This window comes from Nansenia antarctica, assembly GCF_963989245.1.
Source record: "Nansenia antarctica genome assembly, chromosome: 1".
In the NCBI taxonomy this organism is placed as follows: Eukaryota; Metazoa; Chordata; class Actinopteri; order Argentiniformes; family Microstomatidae; genus Nansenia; species Nansenia antarctica.
Genome location: NC_137674.1, coordinates 74,870,750 through 74,892,017, shown reverse-complemented (window position 1 = coordinate 74,892,017; position 21,268 = coordinate 74,870,750). Strand labels below are relative to the sequence as shown.

Below are 21,268 nucleotides of genomic sequence, written 5' to 3'. Positions count from 1 at the left end.
TCTTGGAAAGTCAGAGCTAATTGTAGCCCTATCTTAGGCTCTCTGGCAGCCAGATGGGAAGGGAGGATGAAAGAACAAGTGCCAGCCGAGTAGACTCTAATCCCCCTGAACAGTGAGACACACAGCAGGGTGGAGAGGGGAGGAGGGGAGGAGGGGGTTGAAGAGGGCTGGAGAGGTATGGAGAGGGGAGAAGAGGAATGGAGGGTAGAAGGGTAGAGTAGAGAGGAGAGAAGGGAGGACAGAGAGGGGCAAGTTCCTGGAGGGGACAGGCCAGAATACATAGCCTTAAAGGGTTCCAAGGAGTCACTCGAGGACCTCCTTACTTCTCTGATTCAGTGAGGAGCAGTTTGGTTGGTTGGGAGAGGAGAGAACATGGCAGACAGATATGGGCCTACTCATGACATTTGTATTAATCTTAAATTAAGGATTAACTAGAGACCTCGCCAGCATGTTTGCTATCATACTTAAATAACGGGACTTAGAAACTTAAATCGTGTGGTAAAACATCCACATTTGACAGTCACAGACTTTTGGGAACAGCTATACTGACAGTCGACGAATGCCACAGTAACTTAACTGAGAATCCTCTTAGAAACTAATCCACTACGGCCGTGATCTGGGGTTGGAGGATTACCACGCTAGACGGCTGTTATCTAACCCCGGGGGTTCAACTCAACTGTCAACATCAATGTCTGCTTATGGTGTTTTGCACAAACGGTCTCCATTTTGTTCTGAACCACCATCACCCATACACACACCCAACCACCCACCCACACACCCACCCATCCACCCATCCACACACCCACCCATCCACACACCCACCCACACACCCACACACCCACCCACCCACACACCCACACACCCACACGCACGCACAAACACACACCTTCTTGGCGCTCTCGGGTCCGGCCTCGTCGAAGCGGAACCTGATGATGCGGAAGTCCTTGCAGTAGAGGATGAGCTCAGTGGGATTAAACTTCAGCTTCTGGTTGGACCCCAGAATCTTCTGCTTCCCCTTGGCATCGTTCACTGAGGAGGACAAACACACAACAAAAGGCCGGTCCCATTGTTATCAGGGCCAGAGGAGGAGTAGAGAGATCCAGTCAGAAAGGGAAGTGAGCGTCTTTGGTAAAGACAGGCGTATCCATGGTCACAACGGGCCATAACAGTAACTCGATAGAAGAGAGAAATGAAACAAATTCCCCAGTTTGCGGCTCTCAGCTGTCAAGAAATAAACACACAACAAAATACCGGTGCCATTGATTATTAGAGTGAAAGGAATACTAGAGAGATCTAGTCAATAAGGGAAGTGAGCATGGATGCATGTTGGGTAGACAGGCATAGTATCTATGGTCACTACGGGCCATAACAGTAGCTCAATAGAAGAGGAACTGAAACTGATTCCCCAGTTTGTGGCTCTCAGCTGTCAAGAAATAAATGAGGAAACTTCATTTTGAGTGTCAAAACTGCACGCCGTGACATGACGGGAAATACATTTGACGTTAATATCTAAAAATAAACAATTCTTTCAATTATAATGATGAGCTTCCTCAAATAGCCTTTCACATCTGGTGAAACGATTCTCAGTGGCTCACAAGACTAACATTTCCACTCTAGCCTGGAGAAGGGAAGGTGCATTGGAATGAAAATGATCTTAGAACCAGAAGGGGATCAATTCCACTGCACCCTGGGCCTGTTCCCCCACCGCCAGCCATAGCTAGCTATTTTTCCCATTTTCAGAGTTGTGGAGCACTCGCCAATAAGACAGGCGAGAGCTGAAATGACCTGAGTGTTTTTGCCAAGCCAGGGCTCTCATAAAGGACCTTTGTTGAGGGTGCGCAGACAGAGGAAAACACAGCTTCATGCTCTATCAGCTCAGCACAACAGCCCCGCGGCCGAGGCCGTGTCAGCAGAGAGGGAGAGGCTATGAGCTCCGCTAACACGGTTAATCCTGACCAGGCTGTCCACCGTGGCCCTGCGCCTGGGGGATGACCTCATCAAACAGACTCAGCATCCCGGGGGGAGCAGCAAGGCAGCCAGCCTCCTCAACCGGTTCTAGTCAATGGTGTGTGTCTAATGACAGCCTCGTGGAGGATGTGCCAGTCAAACATACACAGGGAGTCTGGGGGGGTCAGCCAGAAGGGGTTGGGTTGTATCTAGAGTTCACGTTAGTCCCTCAGCGACCAGACAAAAGCATTAAAAAAACATTTAAAAAGGGTATTTTCAAAGAGGGGAGAGCACAACCTGATCATTGTGCATTCATAATTCAACAGCCTAAAAAAAATAAAAAGTTTAATTTGTTTCCCCCTTTCTTGCAGCTGTATCCAAGAAGTTGTGTATACGGGAATTGACAGTGTCTCATAGGGACAGACTGGTTGGGGGTAGCACGTTTATTTATTTATTTTTATTTAATTATTTTTTTACACTGGCTATGAAACACCTATACTGTACTTTGTTTTTGGACACAGGGGTACTGCCAATGTTGTAGGAGTAAGCTACCCTACATTGAGTTCTGGTTATGTTTTGGTAGAGAATGCGTATCAGGCCTATGTGTTTGGGTGGTTTTACCTTCACCGCATGTAAGTGAAGATGGTGTCACCACGGTCTTACCTGTCACCACCTGCTCCACGCACGCCAAGGGAACGTCGTGCTCTCCAAGCAGCCGGTTGGCAACCTGGAACCTCTGTGGGGGGAAGAGGCCAGCAGGTTAGTGACGGATGTACGGCAGGGAGGCCGCCCGGGGTAAAGGTCAGGACAGAGCAAACTGTTAGACTTGAACTGAGTGGGATCACATCCTAGCACATGCTACGAACTGCTCATCACAGAGTATTTGACCCAACCGGATATGTCAAGAAATTGATGATACTGGATTTTTGGCTGCATTCTGAGACACGTAATGGTTAACACATCAACAACCTGTATCAGCTGATGTGTGGAGATCATTAACAATGGAAGACTGTGAATCTGAGAGTTAGCTTACTGAACTGATAAGGCAAAACCGCCGTTTTGAGATTCAAGGCTACCTGGCTAGGACTTCTCCAAGTAAATCACACGCTTGTGAGTCACATAAACTTTCAGTTTTAAAACTCTCAAGTAATCAGGTCTGGGATAACTCTCTTAAGTTGTTTAAGAGGTATTTAAAAAAAACTCAAAACAAGCTTAACACAAAACAGGTGGTGTAAAGCACGGGGTGGTGTAAAGAACAGGGTGGGAGGTTATATAAAACCCTGAAAGCTGACACTAGTCCAGAGAAGTGTCCTACAAACCAGGCAACAGGCCTAACCCACATGCCGCTTCAGATGTGCCAATCTTGGCCACACCTCTGTCAATAAACCTATAATAAACTCATCTGTAAACATATAGAGCTAGCTCCCCCAGACACAGATTAAACCAAGCCCTCAGTCCATTGAAGATGGCTTTTAGTCTAAGACTATGGGCCCTATTATGCACTTCTTAACTTGCCGTCTTAAGTCTTAATTAAGACGCACCGCCAGGTTAAGACCTACCGCCACCCTTATTATGCGCTTCATACGCGCTACTGCTATTATGCCGGTGTCGATAGGCGCCCACACATAAGACGTAATACTCCCGTGCATATATTACTCATTGTGGGAGTGTTCATATGTTAATGAAGTGCACTAGGCGCCCCTGCTATTATGCGATCTGACTTTGCTCCTAGCGCTAAGAAGTGGTTTGAAAAGTTCTTAAGTTTAGACTTCATGCACGTTTTGAAACACGAGCGCGCCTCCGCGGTTTGCGCATGCATGTGGGCACACATGAACACGCACGTGGCTCCACGGCAAGACGTCAATTACGGTCACAGTATAAATGCTTTATTTCAGAAGGGAGAGGCAGAGAAGCGCGCTGACCTCCTTCTTAGGACTTCCATAATAGCATAGCGCTAATGACTTAACGCAGCCGGTTCTTAAAGGGAATGGCACCTGGCACGCTGATTGGGTTGATTGAGAAGACGCCCAAAACACACCCATGACTAATTTCTTTGCTTAGCGCCGGGTTTTAGGCGCCCACTACCGCACGCATAATAGCAAAGTGGCCTTGACCACGCCTCCACGTCTTAAATTTAGATCTACCGCCTCGTCTTATTGCTTAAGACTTATGAAGTGCATAATAGGGCCCTAAACGCTTCATCTAGGTCAGGCAAAGCGTACTGAGGAGCTAGTCATATTTGTGTGCGGGGAGAAGCATGGTGCATACCATACCTGCTTGGGAAGGGCATCGTGGGTGATGAAAGAAACCTTAAAGTTGGTACATATCAGCTTCCCCCATAGGTCGTCATGGCTGCTGTCTGCACCGATGCATTTCCTCACAAAATTCACCTCGTTCACCACAATCTCCCCTGGCGATCAGAAAGAGGAAGTCACATCAACCACCGGGCTTGAAAAAAACCCACAAAGAGTTTCATAGCAGTGTTCATTTTGGCAGCTATTTTAGATTTAGTCTTGGTCTTAGTCTATAGTTGAAAATGCACATTTGGTTTTAGTCCCATTTAGTCGTTTTTATCCTTCTTAGCTTTGGTCAACAAAAACTCAACACATTTTAGTTGTTGATGAAAACTTGGAAATGTAATGCAAGGTGTCAGGTCGTATCAAGTATGCTGGAACTTCAACAGAGGTAATATAGTGAGTGGCTGTTGCAACTCTTAAAGCAACATTTCACTCTGTTAACACTTTTTGTTAACACATTATTTGTGTAATATAAGGACCGTAGCTGGATATCTATACCTCTCTCTCCCATCGATATGATGCTGCTGTGCTGTCCTCGCTAATACTAAGCTAAGGATATTGCACAGATAGAAGTGTGGAATGTTGCTCTACTCAAAGTCAAGAAACAAAACATTCTTTGTTTGACTATTGCGATTTATTTTCTGAAACTTCACATAAAACCAAAAGAGGTTTGTATTTCTCTCTCATAATAAAGTAAAGTATGTCCATATATTGGTTCTCTTTTATCCACCGAGCCCAACTGGTTTTGTAGCCATCGTATGAATCACTCGCTAACTTGGTGCTCTCGCTTGCAGGGGTGGCACGTACTGTACCATCTGTGGGGGAGGGAGGGGTAGGACCCGGGCAGCATACAACCAATGACAAGGATGCACCGCTTTGCTTAGATTTAGCAAGATATCGGTAGATGCATGCACGACTGGAAAAATAATTCATGCAATTTCAATGTCCGTTAGTCCACCTGCAACACTAACATTTCTCACAAAAAGCTGAGAAACATTCATTAAAAACACTGGGAATAATGAACCTCTGGGTTAACCGGCCAAAGTCTCACTCAGGACAGGTTTATCTAGCCACCGAAGGCATTCGGTTACCCCTGCTGGAACGTGATCTGTGCATTCCTCCCTTCAGCCAGACGGACAGACGGGTTAATAATGATCCTCACATTCCAGTCCTCGGTCAGAGGCATTGGGTAATGGAAACACCCCAGAGAGGAGCTAGGTCTGGTCATGCCTGACTGGAGGAGGTCAACACATGTATCCCTGGACTACCACACCTAGCCTCAAGGCTATGTAGCTACCCATCACAACCCCTCGGCCCCCTCTTTAGTTAGAGCCAGCATCTCAAGACCAAACACAAACAACCCTGACACCGACACACCGAACCAGAGAGGATTCTCTCCAGTTTTACAGGACTTCCCCCCTCTTCCTCAATAACAGCCTTGTTTAATTACCTCCATGGCACAGATGCCCACGGCTCAAAGAGGTATTTTTTCATTATTAAAAAGAGCCCATGAGTCACACTCACATGGCTGTTTCTAGTCCAGGATTACCCCCCCGCCCCACCCCCACCCCCACCATTCAGTAGGAGTTCACAGGCCCAGCCCCTGCACTTCAGGCGTGCCAGGGAAACCCCGCGAGCGTGGTCTGAGAATAGGGATCAGATGGGCCGAGGCTCCTCCTGGGAAAATCCTCTCCCATCAGGAGAAGTGCCTTGTTATGCCGAGCAGGCCCACAGAGATATAGATGTATACAGAGGTATAGATACACAGCTTATAAAGGCTTTAACTGTGCCCGCGCTCAGTCCCGCAGACACTGGGAGAGAACGCAGTCAAACTGATGGATCGAGGCCCTCTCAGGTTTTAACAGACATCAAACCCCCTGTTTTCATCAAAGACAGGTGTGGCCACTCCTTACATGCTGCTTTTATGTTGCTGTTTCCTGTATCAGGGGAGTGGGACCGAGGAGGTACTGACAGCAGTAAGGCCTCCACCTTTCCTTTGAACATTAGCATAGATCAATGTAAATGGCAAACATGTCGTCCCTCTTTAAAACTTTCCTTTTTTTTTTTTTACTCCGCTGCTTACCTTTCTCAAAAACAGATGGTATTTGGGTGATCACTGTCGTACCTGGCATACATACATAATAGCACAATATTCCACTAGAAAACACTAGTCCTACAACCTTATGAGTCTTCATCCATGATAGATGACACATAATATGTCTGTGTGTACATATTATACGTACTGGGGGTAACAAAAGAGAAGCAGGATAAAGGAAAGTGACAGTATGTCAGGGTGACTGATGCATGTGAATGTATGCGTGGCCATGAGTGGTGGTCTGTGGCCGTATGGTGGTGAGTGACACTGTCAGAGCGCCGCAGGCCGTCCCGCCCAGAACAGCTGGAACTGCTTGGTTGCCGAGGGTTACTGCAGGGCAGGGTGCAGGCCAAGAGAACAAGCTCCCAGTCCTGCACCGCAAACAGCATCCTGACCTCACAATTAGATTAGATTTAGATTAGATTACACTAGATTCTACTTTATTGTCATTGCAGAGTACAAGTACCAGACAACAAAATGCAGTTTAGCATCTAACCAGAAGTGCAAAAATTGTGATATAAAACATGATAGGTACAGTATGGCAAGTACAGTAGTTAGTTAGAGGTATAAGAGAGGATAGCAGTAAGCTATATGTACAGTTAAGGGAGCTATGTACAGTATGGTGTATACGGATGTATAAATAGAGGCTATATCTAAGAGAGGTAGGCCTATGTACAAATGTGCAAATAATATGGTATGTGCAAAGGTAGTAAACAGCAGTAGTCTGAATGTTGGGGAGGATTGTTTATCAGAGTGTGTGTGTGTGTGTGTGTGTGTGTGTGTGTGTGTGTGAGAGAGAGGGGGGGGGTTGTTTATCAGAGTGTGTGTGTGTGTGTGTGTGTGTGTGTGTGTGTGTGAGAGAGAGAGGGGGGGGATTGTTTATCAGAGTGTGTGTGTGTGTGTGTGTGTGTGTGTGTGAGGGAGGGGGATTGTTTATCAGAGTGTGTGTGTGTGTGTGTGTGTGTGTGTGTGTGTGTGTGTGTGTGTGTGTGTGTGTGTGTGTGTGTGTGCATGTGTGTGTGTGTGTGTGCGTGTGGGGGGGGAGTGTTTATCAGAGTGACAGCTCTGTGCTGTTCTGGAGCCTGCTGGTACAGGACCTGAGGATCCTGTAATGACAGCTTCTCTGTGAGAAGTCAACGAACCTGTTCAGCCTAACCACAGTCTGTTACTTCCTACTACACATCTAGGCTGTAGGCTTGCTTAGTTAAGGGAAATCATTTCATGTTAGGTGTACTCATTGGCATTTACAACAACAACCCTGCCTGTAAGTGAATTAGAGCAGGAGCTGTGCAGTTCAGCGTACGAATCACACCCAGACTTGATGTCTCGCCTCAATTCAAATAGCATTCAAACGCACAAACACTGTTTACAAGACACACTGTGACACTTGCCCCTGGCCCCACGAGCCATTTGATGTATGTACCAGAATGCAGCAATAAACATATATGCCTCTTGAGTCCGTTTGAAGACGGGGAGAGCGAGAGTGGTAGGGTGTGGTCCTACTGTCAGACTTCTCAGCATGGATTAAGATCAGACAAGACAGCAACAGGGAGACAGGGGAGAGAGAGAGAGAAATAGGGAGAGAGAGAGAGAGAGAGAGAGAGAGAGAGAGAGAGAGAGAGAGAGAGAGAGAGAGAGAGAGAAAGAAAAAGACGTGACCTAAATCTAAACCGGTCTCTTCGGGTCCTGTAACAAAGGCAGCAGCCCCCCACCATCCCCCCACCATCCATCCAGCAGCCCCCCACCATCCATCCAGCAGCCCCCCACCATCCATCCAGCAGCCCCCCACCATCCATCACCACTGTTCACCTCCACTGCTGGGCCTAATAAGCCGCCAGCCTGATGAGTTCACAACTCTTTTGTGGAGGCAGAATGCTGACAGTGTGACAGCAGAGCCGGGAGCAGACGCAGGCAGACACACGCCGCTGCTCTTGAACCATCGTTGGTTGTACGGTGCGTTCGTAAATTCGCTCTGGAAATCTGATCAGCACTCATGGAATGTCTCTCTCCATGATTTGTCCAAAAGAATTTACTTGGTCCCTTTATGACGTTGAACCCAGTGTGCGCTCCGTGCGAACGAATGCACCCTTGGTTGTTTATCATATTATTATATACTGTAGCTATTACTGTTGGTGTCTATTCAGAGACGTGTCAGTGGGCCAAGGTGGTTGATCAACATGTGATCCAATAGAGTCACAACTCACAATGTGTACAGTTATGTGTGGTGTGCGTGTCAAAAATTTGTCTATTGGAATATATATTATATGACACGCAAAAATATATAATATATATTCCAATAGACACATTGTTGACACGCACACCACACATAACTGTACACCACACACCACACATATGTATAGAGAGAGAGAGAGAGAGAGAGAGAGAGAGAGAGAGAGAGAGAGAGAGAGAGAGAGAGAGAGAGTATAGAAAAAAACATGTACAAAGAGTTCTCTTTTTTAAAATAAGTACACAAACCCTCAAGTGCATGAGGCTAACTAACCATGTGATCGGGCCAACCACCTGGGAAACCACAACCTGGTGTTGCTTCCTATGTTTTTATTATCAAAGCAGGACATCTGTGTTTGTGTACAGCACCTAGCAGACCAGATCACAGTTTGGACAGCTGGTGGTGGTGGTGGTGGTGGTGGGGGGGGAAGGGGAAGGGGGCACATACGGTACTTTGAGGCACCATAGTCTCCTCTCAGAGAGAAATACCCTCAAACAGGAATGAATAGCTGCATTCAAAGAAGTAGGCTTATATGAGGCACAATGTAGCCTAACACTGTGTGATATGCTACAAAGCATCGAACGGTTGGTAGCTAACAATAGGAAAGGCACCTCAATCTCAGAAGAAACACATGAAGGCACAGACAGCACCCATAAGCTGTGACAAACGAGGCAGATTCAGTCTGACGGCCTGTGACTGGTGTAAGGACAGACTGAGGACAGGGCAGAGCTAGGCAGGCCAGAGAGGTGAGAGAGAGAGTTGCACAACTACAGACACTTAAGCCCAATTTATACTTCTGCGTCGAATTTACGCGCGGCTACGCCGTAGCCTACGCAAGGGCTCTCCCAATTTATAGTTCTGCGTTGGTCGGTCTGCGTCGCGTTAGTCGGTGTACTCATATCATAGGTCGGTGTACTCATAGCTGTTGTTATGCTTGTTGTAAAGAAAATGTCTATAATGCATTGAAATAACATTAGGGTTAGGGTTAGTAATTAACTAATTAATACGTAATTACAGAAAAAGTAAATGACATTTCTGACATGGCTTACGCATTTAGGCCTACGAGAGAGTCGGAATCATGTTGGAATCATGTGCTACCAAGCGGACCAATCACAGTTCTTACGGTCTGCGTAGGTGTCCCGCATAGTTACATTTTTGGAGAGGTGCGCGTGAGCACGCAGAAGTATAAATTGGGCTTTAAGCTGGTAGGTTAAGCTTGGCCTCATGCAAACATCACTGCCAGGCACATTTTTCCACAGCCTCATAAGAGGCCTCAGCTCCCATTCTCCTCCTGAGAGAACAACAGTGGAAACATCTATTACAGTACCTGCTCGCCATAATGACAGACACCTCCTGTTCACATGAATGTGAGTAAGAAAGGTGACGGCGTCAGGCTAAACACAGTCTCAGTGTTGATCATCTAAATATGGACACTAGGGATGCACGATATTATCGGCTACGATATTTATCGGCCCGATAATGGGAAATTAATGTTATTAAATATTTATCGGTTTTATAAAATTTTAGCCGATATAGAGCCGATAATATGAAGCCGTAAATATTTCTGCTTCCGGTTTCCGCGCTCATGATGCTGCGCCTGCGTACAGCCACGCAGTGTAGAGATGAGAGCGAAACATGTCTTCCCCGGTGTGGACATTCTTCAGAGTTTCTGAGGCAGATGGTGCGTTTGCAATTTGCAACACATGTTCGACAAAAGTTCGGAGAGGAGGGCAAAGGTCTACGAGTTACAACACAACGAATCTCATAAGTCACCTTAAGATTCACCATTGCAAGCATGCTGTATGGAAGGAATATCAAGCACTAGTAGCAGAAGGTAGCCTAGCCGCGAAAAAAAGTTTACTCGAGACAGCTCAAAGGCTCAAGCAATCAATGAAAAAAATAATGGAGTTCATGGCCCTCGACGACCAGCCTTTCTCTGTAGTAGAAGATAAAGGATTTCGCCAGCTAATTTCACATTTAGAGCCCCGGTATACACTCCCAAGCCGCCGCTATTTTGCAGACGTGTGCCTGCCTGCTCTATATGATACAGTCGCCACACACATCCATAGTCTGATCGATACTAGCGTAAGCCAGATAAGTTTTATCACAACCTACCTCATCCTCATGCACTAAAAGTAGCCCAGCCCTTTTCAGTTGCTTTATTAAGCATACTAGTGTAGCCTACTATGTGCCTTGTGTCATTCTGTTTATCTGCAGACTAAGCAACCATTTGGCACTAGTTTCTGTAAAAGTTCTATAAAACTTTTGGTTCTATAAAAGTCTTTATTTTTGTATTGACTGATGCACTTTATTTATATATTTGATATTTTATTTATGCATTTTCAATTTACAGGGATAGACAAGATGCACTTTATTTTTGACACTTTTTTGATCTAATTACTCTTAGGTGAGCCTTTTTTGTTTTCATAAAAGGAGGCCAGATCTTGGCTAAAAAAAGCATTGTGCACTGTCTATAACAGATTCTGTTTGTTAGAGGAAATAATAAATGAACATTTGAAGAGTCAGAAGTGTTCTCTTTGTTGTGTTAACAATAGTGATGTAAGTTAGATTTGGTGAGATCACTATGGAATATTAAATCATCAATCTTTGCTCACTACATAGCCTTTCTTACCTTCAGGTGTGCATGAACTACAGGTTATCAACTGTGAAATTATATCTGTTCTCATAACGGTTATCATATCGGTTATCGGCCACGAGAAGCGGGTAAACATCGGTATCGGTTGGAAAAAAATGCATATCGTGCATCCCTAATGGACACCCATGAACACACACTCCCAAACAAGTAAGGCAAAGAGAGAGAGGGGGGGGGGCGAGAGAGAGAGAGCTAGAAGAGCTCAGAGGAAGAGGAAAAGGATAGGGAGATAAACAGATACACAGAGGAAGGAACGGATAACTACATAAATGAAGGGAGGAGGCAGGGGACAGACGAACAGAGAGAAAAAGAAAAAGATGGAGCGGGGGAGGACAGCTGAGCTGATTTGTTGAAATGAGTCAAGGCCCACTGTGGCTCTCTGTCTGGTCAGTGTGGCGAGGACTTGAATGGACCATTCAATCAGAGACCACTCTGAATGGGACACATTCAAGTCACGTAGCAACACTGCAGAGGAGCTGGGAGACCCACAACCAAAGCCAGTCTCTCTATTCAGGCCACCATCAACCTCAAGTCAAGATAGACAACTAGGCCTATCTATAGCTAACAGTTTTGTGAGTTAGTGTTATTACTCTAGCCTGTCCAGACCCAGTGCTAAAAACAAAAGCGGAATCAATTCATCAACAACCAATTGTTCCTTCTAGAGGGAATTGTGGGGCTTCCTACACATATCATACCAGCATCTTAGTGCACAACACAGGAACTGACAGTCATATCACACACACAGCTGAAACATTTACACATAAATTGCAGCTAGCCCGGCTTTTCATTCCAGCTGCATAAGCAAAAAATATATAAGGAGCTTCTATTTTTGGAAGGAGGGAAAGGTCCATCCCCTGTTGCCTAATTACAAGGAGTGAACGCCTCAAAGCCAAATGATTCCACAGGGCCCCACAGTACAGTAAGGCCTCTGGTTCTGTGGTTTGACCCCACACATCACAGTAGGCGACTTCAAGGTCACACAGTTGTGTCTCGTTCGTGGTCACGTTGTCAGTAAGCTAGACTCAGTCCCCATTCAACATGAAATGAAATGATGATAGTCATCTTGAATGAGACACGAATTACTTCCAACAATAGTTTACAGAGGCAACATAATAGAATAGTGTGGGAGTTTCATGAGTGGTGTTTAGACACAGTCTTGACTCTTGACACAAGTGTACTCTACATTCAAGTTAAAACAAGGAAACGTCATCTAAGACAGTGGTTCCCAACCTTTTTTGTCTTGTGTACCCCTTGAGCTGTTTTGCCATGCCAGAAGTACCCCCTCACTCATGCGTGTTGATTATTTCCCAAAAAAATCAATTAAACTCTAACTTGCAAATATAACATTTATTACTGACACACAGAGAGCAAAACCTCTTCTCATGTCTCCAAAACTCTAAACACATTTTCTGCTTTACACACATTTTGCTATTCAAAATGGCACTTTTTAAATGCACTGAACACGGTTTTCTGCACACAAAAATCTGACATAAAGTCACATGTTTGCCATTTCAAAACATTGCCATTCAAAATTAGACTACATGAGCTAATTGGCCAATACATGTGCCACCTGGCCACCTCAATGGTTAATTGTTACCACATGCCCACACACTCACTGAAAATAGAAAAATAAATAATAAATAATAATGAATTTGATTTGATATCTGTTTCTTTTCCCTTTCTCCTGCTCCTCTTTGGCTTCTGTCTGAGGTGCAGTGATGTCATAATTTTCTCATCCCAGAGTCTTGACTGATGGGGAGAGGAAACAGACAAGATGAGACAGGATAAAACTTATCACACACACTTAAACTTCTTATCTAACTCTACTGATTATTAATGAAATCATTTGAACCACTCCCCTTTAATACATAGATATTTACACCATTGTGAAAAATAGACTCACCCAGTAGCAGTTGCAATTCTTTTTTTCATCAGTTGAGCTTTAATGAGACACTTGAGGTTGCTTCTCTTTTATAAGCTTTGACAGTTCTGGAGGCAGTGTGGCAATAGCAGTCACCAGGCTGCTCTCCACACTCAGTCTGTTCCTTGGCTTGGTTTTGATGTGGGTCAAAGCTGAGAAGGTCACTTCACACATATATGTAGATCCAAAAGGCAAAAGTTCATTCAATGCACACTTTCCCAGCACTGGATATTCCTTTTCAACATCACACCAAAACTCTGTCAATGACTTGTCAGCATGTGCCATCTTCAACCCACGATCAGAGGACATGTCCATCAGATTTTCCTGCAGGCTTGCAGGAAGGCTGCTGCTGCTCCTGTCATTCACTCTGAGGGGTTCCTCACCCAGTCCAGTTTTTCTGACTTTGTTTCAATGTCATGAAAGTACTGGTTGAAGTCAGTGTCAAGTTTGGACAGATGTGCTTTAACTATTTTCACCACAGGACCTCTGTCAGCATCAGTGGTGGCGAGATGGCCATCAAGCAGTGGGAAACAGCTCACATCTCCATCCTTACATTTCCTCTCCCATAATTTAACCTTCTTTATGAATCCATTCACTTTGTCATACATGTTAAGGATGTGTGAGTACTTGCCCTGAAGTGAAAGGTTGAGCTCATTCAGCTTAGTGAAGACATCAGCAAGATATGCCAGCTGCGCAACCCACACTGCATCCTCAAACAGGGCTGCAAGAGTGTGGTCGTTTTCTGTCAGGAAAGCAAACACCTCGATGCGCAATTCATAGAGCCGCAGCAGCGTTTTGCCACGAGACAGCCAGCGAACGTCTGTGTGAAGCAGTAGCTGCTCATGCTCTGACCCGCTGCCATGACAAAGAGTTTGAAACAGTCTGTGGTTCATTGGCCGGGACTGAATGAAGTTAATCACCTTAACTGCGTCATCCATAACTGCACTTAACTCGGGGCTCATCCTTTTGCTGGCGAGTGCCTCCCGGTGAATAATACAGTGCATCCACTTACGGTAATTTCGGGGTTCACCTTCATCACACGCCCAAGCAGCCCACGCACCTTACCCGTCATTGCTGCCGCTCCATCGGTACAGATGTGACTGCAGGATTTCCACTCCAGATCGTTGTCTTTGAAGAAATACTCCAGATCGTTGTCTTAATCAGAAATATTTCCTCGCCAGTTGTCTTTCCTGGCAGCGTCTTGCAAAACAAGATATGCTCATTTATGTCCGACTCTTCTTTATAACGCACAAAAGCCAGCAGCTGAGCCTCCCCACTAACGTCGGTCATTTAATCTAATTGCAAAGCGAACTGACCGGCTTGCTTCATTTTATCCACCACTTGTCCGACAATATTTATGGACATATCATCAATCCGACGGGAGACGGTATTGTTAGATAATGGTACCAACTTGAGCGTGTCAGCTGCTTTCTTGTCCAGCATAGTTTGAGCCAAAATCATAGCGGCAGGCAAAATCAGATCTTCGGCGATTGAATGTGGGGTTTTTGACTTAGCCACTAGTAATGAAACAGCATAGGACGCCTCCAGTGCTTTGCTTGACACACTTGCCGCTTTTTTCAGTGTAGCCTGACTTGACTTGAACTCTGACAGTTTTCGCTTGAAAAAGTCGTCAGTTTTACCAACAGTTGCTAGGTGTTTGGTGCTCTGGTGTCGCTGTAAATGGGCTGGCTTCATTGAATTATTAGCCAGGACTTCGCCGCAGAAAAAGCACTGTGGCTGTGGTGGATCAGCCGATGTACATGTAAATCCCCACAAAACATATGTTTCCAAATAATAGCGGGGTCCTTTTTTTCTTTTTTTCTCTGATCTGACCGTCTGATCTTCCTCTGATCTGACCGTCTGATCTGCCTCTGATCTGACCGTTACTGTAGCTGGTCGTTTTAGCCATCTGTCCATCTTTGCGGTATACTGACAGGCCTAGCTGACGTGCGCGCGTAAATGAACGTAAATGAACGTGATTTAAATGTGACGTGACTACCGCTTGTGTTACAGTCATTACCTGTCGGGGAGGAACTTAAGTTGCAGCGTACCATTTTAACAACAGGTTTATGAAACGACTATATTTAATTATTTTTGGGGAAAGGGAAATAAATTATAATTCCAAATCTTTCCACGTACCCCCTGCAATCCCCTCACGTACCCCTAGGGGTCCGCGTACCCCCGGTTGGGAACCACTGATCTAAGATACTGATGCTCAAGGCTGGACGATCAAATACGCTACAGAGGGATTGATTGTCAGTGTAGCAGCTCATCCACAAAAGCTTCCAACCGAATGGAAAATGTAAACATGGACTAGGGCAGACCAGGGCGATATTCCATCAACGTTGCTAAAGGAAAATCCAGGTTTATCCTGATAAATCTCGTGAGATTAAAAAAAATCCAGGTTTACACGAGTCTGGATTTTCCTTTAGCAATGTTGGTGGAATACCCCCCTGTGGCCCTGCCAAACATAAAAAAGTATGTGTCAAAAAACACACACGTAGGAAATTACTTCAACTGGCAGATGCTCAGTGAGCAGGAAGCACCAATAGAAAATCTCATTCCAATTCCTTAAAAAACACCAAGTCACACATTTCCTCTGAACTGCCCATTATTTCCAGTCTGCAAAGTTAGATAGGTAGGCCTATTTCTGAGTTTAGAAGCTTTACGTCTGAACCAGCCTATTGTGAATGAAGGCTTAATATGCAGTGATGAAAAGGGGGCCAGGCACTGTATTGCCATGGTGACTGACGGACAGTCCAGAGAAAACAAGACACCAAGTTTACAGTGGATGAAACAATTAAACACGGCGCGGAGTAGTGCAGGCTTGTGACGATGAAGCAATAAGCTATGCAAATCTGGATAAAACAGCAAGTGCACTTTCAGCATTACCCATTCAAACAAACCGTTGCATTTGGTTGACGAGATAAGATCATCAGTATTTCACTGGCTTGCCATTCAAAACTAAGTCTGATCTAAGACTCATCGTCATGTGTTCATTTGTGTCATTTTTGTGTCATTATTATGTTGCAGAGGTGAACTGAGAACTTACCTGGAAGTAACTTGGCCTCTAACTTCTTGATAGGTGGCTGGGGGGGTTTCTTTAGATCAGTCTGTGTGAGTTTCAGCACAACAGATGTCAACACAAACGTTTTGTCAGGCTTTTTTTTTTTTTTGCTGAATTCATTGACAAGAGAGTGTGTCTATTCTACCCCCTGGGGGGAAAACAGCCAAGTAACTCACCTGTAAGGGCGGAAGGTAGGATTTAAAGGTTGGTTTCAAGGGCTTCACCGAAAACATTGTTAGCTCATGTAATAGATGGCTTGTGGCTAGTTTCAAAGTCAATGTTGAGTGTTCAAAAACTGGTCACCGACTTTCACAAAATGTGAAAACAGTCAGTCAACATCAACGGAGTACGATCCATGTTCCCGAGAGAAGAGTTCGCCATTCGCCGCTGCCCTGTGATGCTGCTGCAGTATAGATTATATAATCCAATAGATTATATTATTATATAATAGTATAAGAGCAAGTTAGCGAAACACAATGTAGCTGGCTAGCCCGCTAGCACTCCGGCTAGCATCTCATCTTTGTTTTTGCAGAACTTTGCGACCGCCTGACTGCAGCAGTCCTTAGTGCCTTAGTCCATATGCTCCAAATGGGGTTTCCTGAAACGTCCCACAACATTCAGTTTCTAACAGCCTGCCACTGTCACTATTCCCGTCTCTCTCTCTCTCTCTCTCTCTCTCTCTCTCTCTCTCTCTCTCTCTCTCTCTCTCTCTCTCTCTCTCTCTCTCTCTCTCTCTCTCTCTCTCTCTCTCTCTCTCTCTCTCTCTCTCTCTCTCTCTCTCTCTCTCTCTCTCTCTCTCTCTCTCTCTCTCTCTCTCTCTCTCTCTCTCTTCACCTGTTGGCGAGACCATTCAGCCGTGATACCTGGCGAGTTTAGTAGCAGCACAGTATCCACGACTTTCCTGTCCACGTAACGGCCATGTTTACATCTGGGAGGAGAGATGGCCTGCGTTGGTAAACTCGCTCTGGAATCTGATCAGCACACACGGAACGCCTCTTGTCCAATCAAATTACTTGGTCGCTTTATGACGTTGAACGCAGTGTGCGCTCCGGCACTCTCAGAGCAAGTTTACGAACGCAGCCATGGACAAGGGAGGAGCTTCGAGCGATGACGGCTCATAATATTAAGTTAGATATGGGACTTAAATCGTGAGGTTGTAGGTTCGTTTTGTGCACTTGTATCTTGAGATTTGCACTTGTAAAATACATATTTGCACTTGTATCTTGAAAGTTGCACTTGCAGATTTGATTTGAGAACTTGTATAATAAATATTTGCACTTGTATCTTGAAAGTTGCACTTGTAAAATAAATATTTGCACTTGCAGATTCGATTTGAGAACTTGTACAATAAATATTTGCAGTTTAGTTTATTTCGAGTTTAGTCCCACTTCTTGCAGTCGGCTTGGGACAAAACAAATCTGTAACTTGTAAAGCTGGATGTGAGAGCGCAAGGAAGGGCGGGCATGCAATGATTGATTGACCAATCACAAGAGAGCATTTTCGAGTGGGCATTGAGTGATTGACTGCAGTGATTGACCAATCACAGAACATTTTTGAGAGGCTCAGTCCAGTGGTCTCACCTACGAAGGCATGATCTCACACTCCTCAGGTAAGTGTAGCTCTAGCTAACTATATATATTTATATATATATAAAAATAATAATATGTAACTCTCTAAACCTTATCAATATTATGCTTTACTTGTTTTCTTTCATCGAAATACATGTGGAAGAGTCCCTCTGAATGGTCACTTACCTAGTTTATGCTAGCTAGTTCATGACCAGTAATGTAAGCTATCCATCTAGCAAATAATGTGATTGAACAATCAAATGTAATTGTGTTTATTTATTACAATGTAAACTCATACAACATTAGCTACATATTTTACTTCAATCAATGTTTGTGAGCGTTATAACATTTTGGTAGGGTCTTGTGATAGCATGTTTCAATATTTAAGTGGAGTGATTGTGCTGATTATGCTGCTAACATTTGCATTTTTGTATGAAGAAAGAATATCAAGGACTACCGTTGTCCAGTTTTTTAGTAACTCAAATTGTATTTTTCAGGAATGACTTGGAACCCATATAATACAAAGACTTGAAACACCAGGTTGGCTGGACCGTGTCCTATTGGATTTGGACTACCAGGAGTTTGTCTGCTCTCAGGAGCTGGTGGTCCTTAGTGCAGTGTCAGGCAGGCAGATACTGTATACATGAAGTATATGATGCACTTTTTCAAGTACATCAGATGGCCTGCACCCAAAATCTTTGAAATGTTTATACAGCATTATACACTGGTATAAGTCTAGGGTTAACCACTCTGCAGTTTTGGCTCTTGAGATTCAAGAAATAAAGTCTTGTTACACCACAATATGAATACTGACATTTATTGCTTGCAAGCAAGAGACATACAGAAACGGGACTCAGACTAAGTCCAAAGATGCAGTCTTATAGTGAAGGGGAGAAAACATTTCTTTTCATTAACACACATTGACATGTGAATAGGATTAGGATTAAGAATAGGATATATTAGTACAGTTCAATTGTATTTAAATTCAACCATTGACAGTGGCTGGTGAAAGGGGGAACAAGTCGGCAACCAATCTTCGTTATTTTGCAACATGGAAATAGATTTCAACGTTGTTGAAAATCACACTCGCCAGTCAAGCCAAAATACTACAATGCAATGGATTGGGTGTGTAATCCCCACTGCTACCTAGTTAATTATAACACTACTTTACAAACACACACTTTGAATGTGTTGTGGTATGGTTGTAGAATTGGTTGTAGCTAGTGTAATGAGCCAGCAAGCGGAGGATGCGGAAGCAAGTGAACGAAGTCGGATTCTCGGACTGCACCACCTCCACCTGCATCTCCTTCATGGGCAGCTCCCAGCCCACCCAGGATTTCACCAGCTGCTTTAGTAGATCCTGAGGTATTGCAAATGGTTAAGAAATATTGAAACAATGAAAGTAAAAATTTTGACTGTTTCCAAAACCTATGGAAATACATAAATCTAATAGGACTGCAACAATTCATGAACATGAGCATGTACAATTGAAGGTCCTTCCAAAGTTGCATTAAAAACACTCACAACATTGGTGTCAATATCCTCAATAATAAGCTAATAAACCTATAGGACTTAAATGAACACAATGGGGAGAGTATAAACATATACCTGTCTCCACAAACTGCCGCAGGTAACATGCAATTCTGCATATAATTGCAACAGGTATTTCTCTCATCCTCGTCTCCCCCCTCTGTAGGCCACAATGTTGAATAGATCAAACTAAAATAGAACAATATGGCAATGCTCAGAAAACGTTGAACAACAGGTGACTCTTAGAGGATGTGAATATAAACATGTATATAGTCAAATGAATGGGAGTTTGACTACACAATTACCTACCGTTGCATTTCTTGCTGCAGTGTTAGCTCTAACAGGCTGGCCAACCCCCAGGGCACCACTTGCCCCAGCTATAGTGCCCATGGGCTGACGTACTGTGGGAGAACTGTAAACCACTGCTAGTTTGTGTGGTTTTGTGGGCAGATTTGTCTGATGCAGCTGAGGAGATCTCAGTTTCAATATCTGTTTTCTACCTGAAAAATATAAATGTAGCCACTTGCATTACCATAGATTGCAAGTTTTCAGAAATTGACATATCATTAGCTAACATAAGCATAAACGTATTTTTTTAATTTTAGTTAAACAACAGTAGCTCTACGCTAGCTAAGTTAGCGCAATCACAATCAAACCACTATTACTATCAACAATCATAGCTAGCTAGCTAGCTTACATGAAGGTCATGAGCTTCCACATGTATTTCTATGAAAGAAAAAAAACAAGCGAGGCACAATACTGATATGGTTTAGAGAGTTACATTTAAAAGAAAATATATATATAGCTAGCTAGAGCTACACTTACCTGAGGAGTGTGAGATCATGCCTTCGTAGGTGAGACCACTGGACTGAGCCTCTCGAAAATGTTCTGTGATTGGTCAATCACTGCAGTCAATCACTCAATGCCCACTCGAAAATGCTCTCTTGTGATTGGTCAATCAATCATTGCATGCCCGCCCTTCCCTGCGCTCTCACATCCAGCTTTACAAGTTACAGATTTGTTTTGTCCCAAGCCGACTGCAAGAAGTGGGACTAAACTCGAGCAGCGAAAGTCGCGAATCTGCCAGTGCAATTTTCAAGATACAACTGCAAATATTTATTGTACAAGTTCTCAAATCGAATCTGCAAGTGCAAATATTTATTTTACAAGTGCAACTTTCAAGATACAAGTGCAAATATTTATTATACAAGTTCTCAAATCAAATCTGCAAGTGCAACTTTCAAGATACAAGTGCAAATATGTATTTTACAAGTGCAAATCTCAAGATACAAGTGCACAAAACGAACCTACAACCTCACGATTAAAGTCCCATATCTAACTTCATACACCTAAGCACTGATCTGGGACCAGGTTTACTTGACTCAACTGCGTGAAAGACGCTGTAAATGTAAAAAGAAAAAAATATATTGACCAGAAAATAGCGTCAAGAGGCAATTTCCACCTACACCCAGGGCATGGGAGGGGACTAGGGGCTCATGATTCATTATCAAGCATATTTCCATATCAAGCATCTTTACAGAGTATTTTAATGTGGACATTCACACAGGTTTTAAAGTGAACACTGTTTAAACAGTAAAGCATAATGCAATTGGTATATTACAATAAATCACACCAAGCTTGTTATTAAAGAAATCATTTCCACATTGAAGCATTTTATTAAATGTTACGTAATTTAATAAAAAATATTCACACATATCAACAGCATATCAGAATATCAGAAACACGTTTTAAGATTAGCACCATCTAAGTACACATTATTAGTCCAGAATTCATTCAACAGGGACCTATTGTAATATGTAATATTGTTTAAAAAAAAAACATGTATCCTCTATATTACTTTCATCTATTAAATGTAATCATTTCCATCAGTATCAACAGGTAATGGCTGTTACTCATAATGCTGCTACAGTCCTGAGGTGGATGTAGGCAAGGCAAGGCAAGG

General features: G+C 43.9%; 1 protein-coding gene across 1 annotated transcript in view; it reads right to left on the bottom strand.

Moving 5' to 3' along the window:
* The window catches only part of mtmr10 (myotubularin related protein 10), a 28,416-nt gene extending 11,902 nt beyond the window's left edge, over positions 1 to 16,514 (bottom strand). Inside the window, exons 1-5 of the mRNA XM_080550240.1 lie at positions 16,384 to 16,514; positions 16,193 to 16,253; positions 4,221 to 4,357; positions 2,611 to 2,683; positions 887 to 1,029 (exon numbers count right to left, since the gene is read on the bottom strand). Coding sequence (XP_080406366.1) covers positions 887 to 1,029; positions 2,611 to 2,683; positions 4,221 to 4,357; positions 16,193 to 16,253; positions 16,384 to 16,440 — 471 coding nt within the window. The 5' untranslated portion in view covers positions 16,441 to 16,514. The remainder of the gene's footprint in view (positions 1 to 886; positions 1,030 to 2,610; positions 2,684 to 4,220; positions 4,358 to 16,192; positions 16,254 to 16,383) is intronic.
* Positions 16,515 to 21,268: the final 4,754 nt, after the last annotated feature.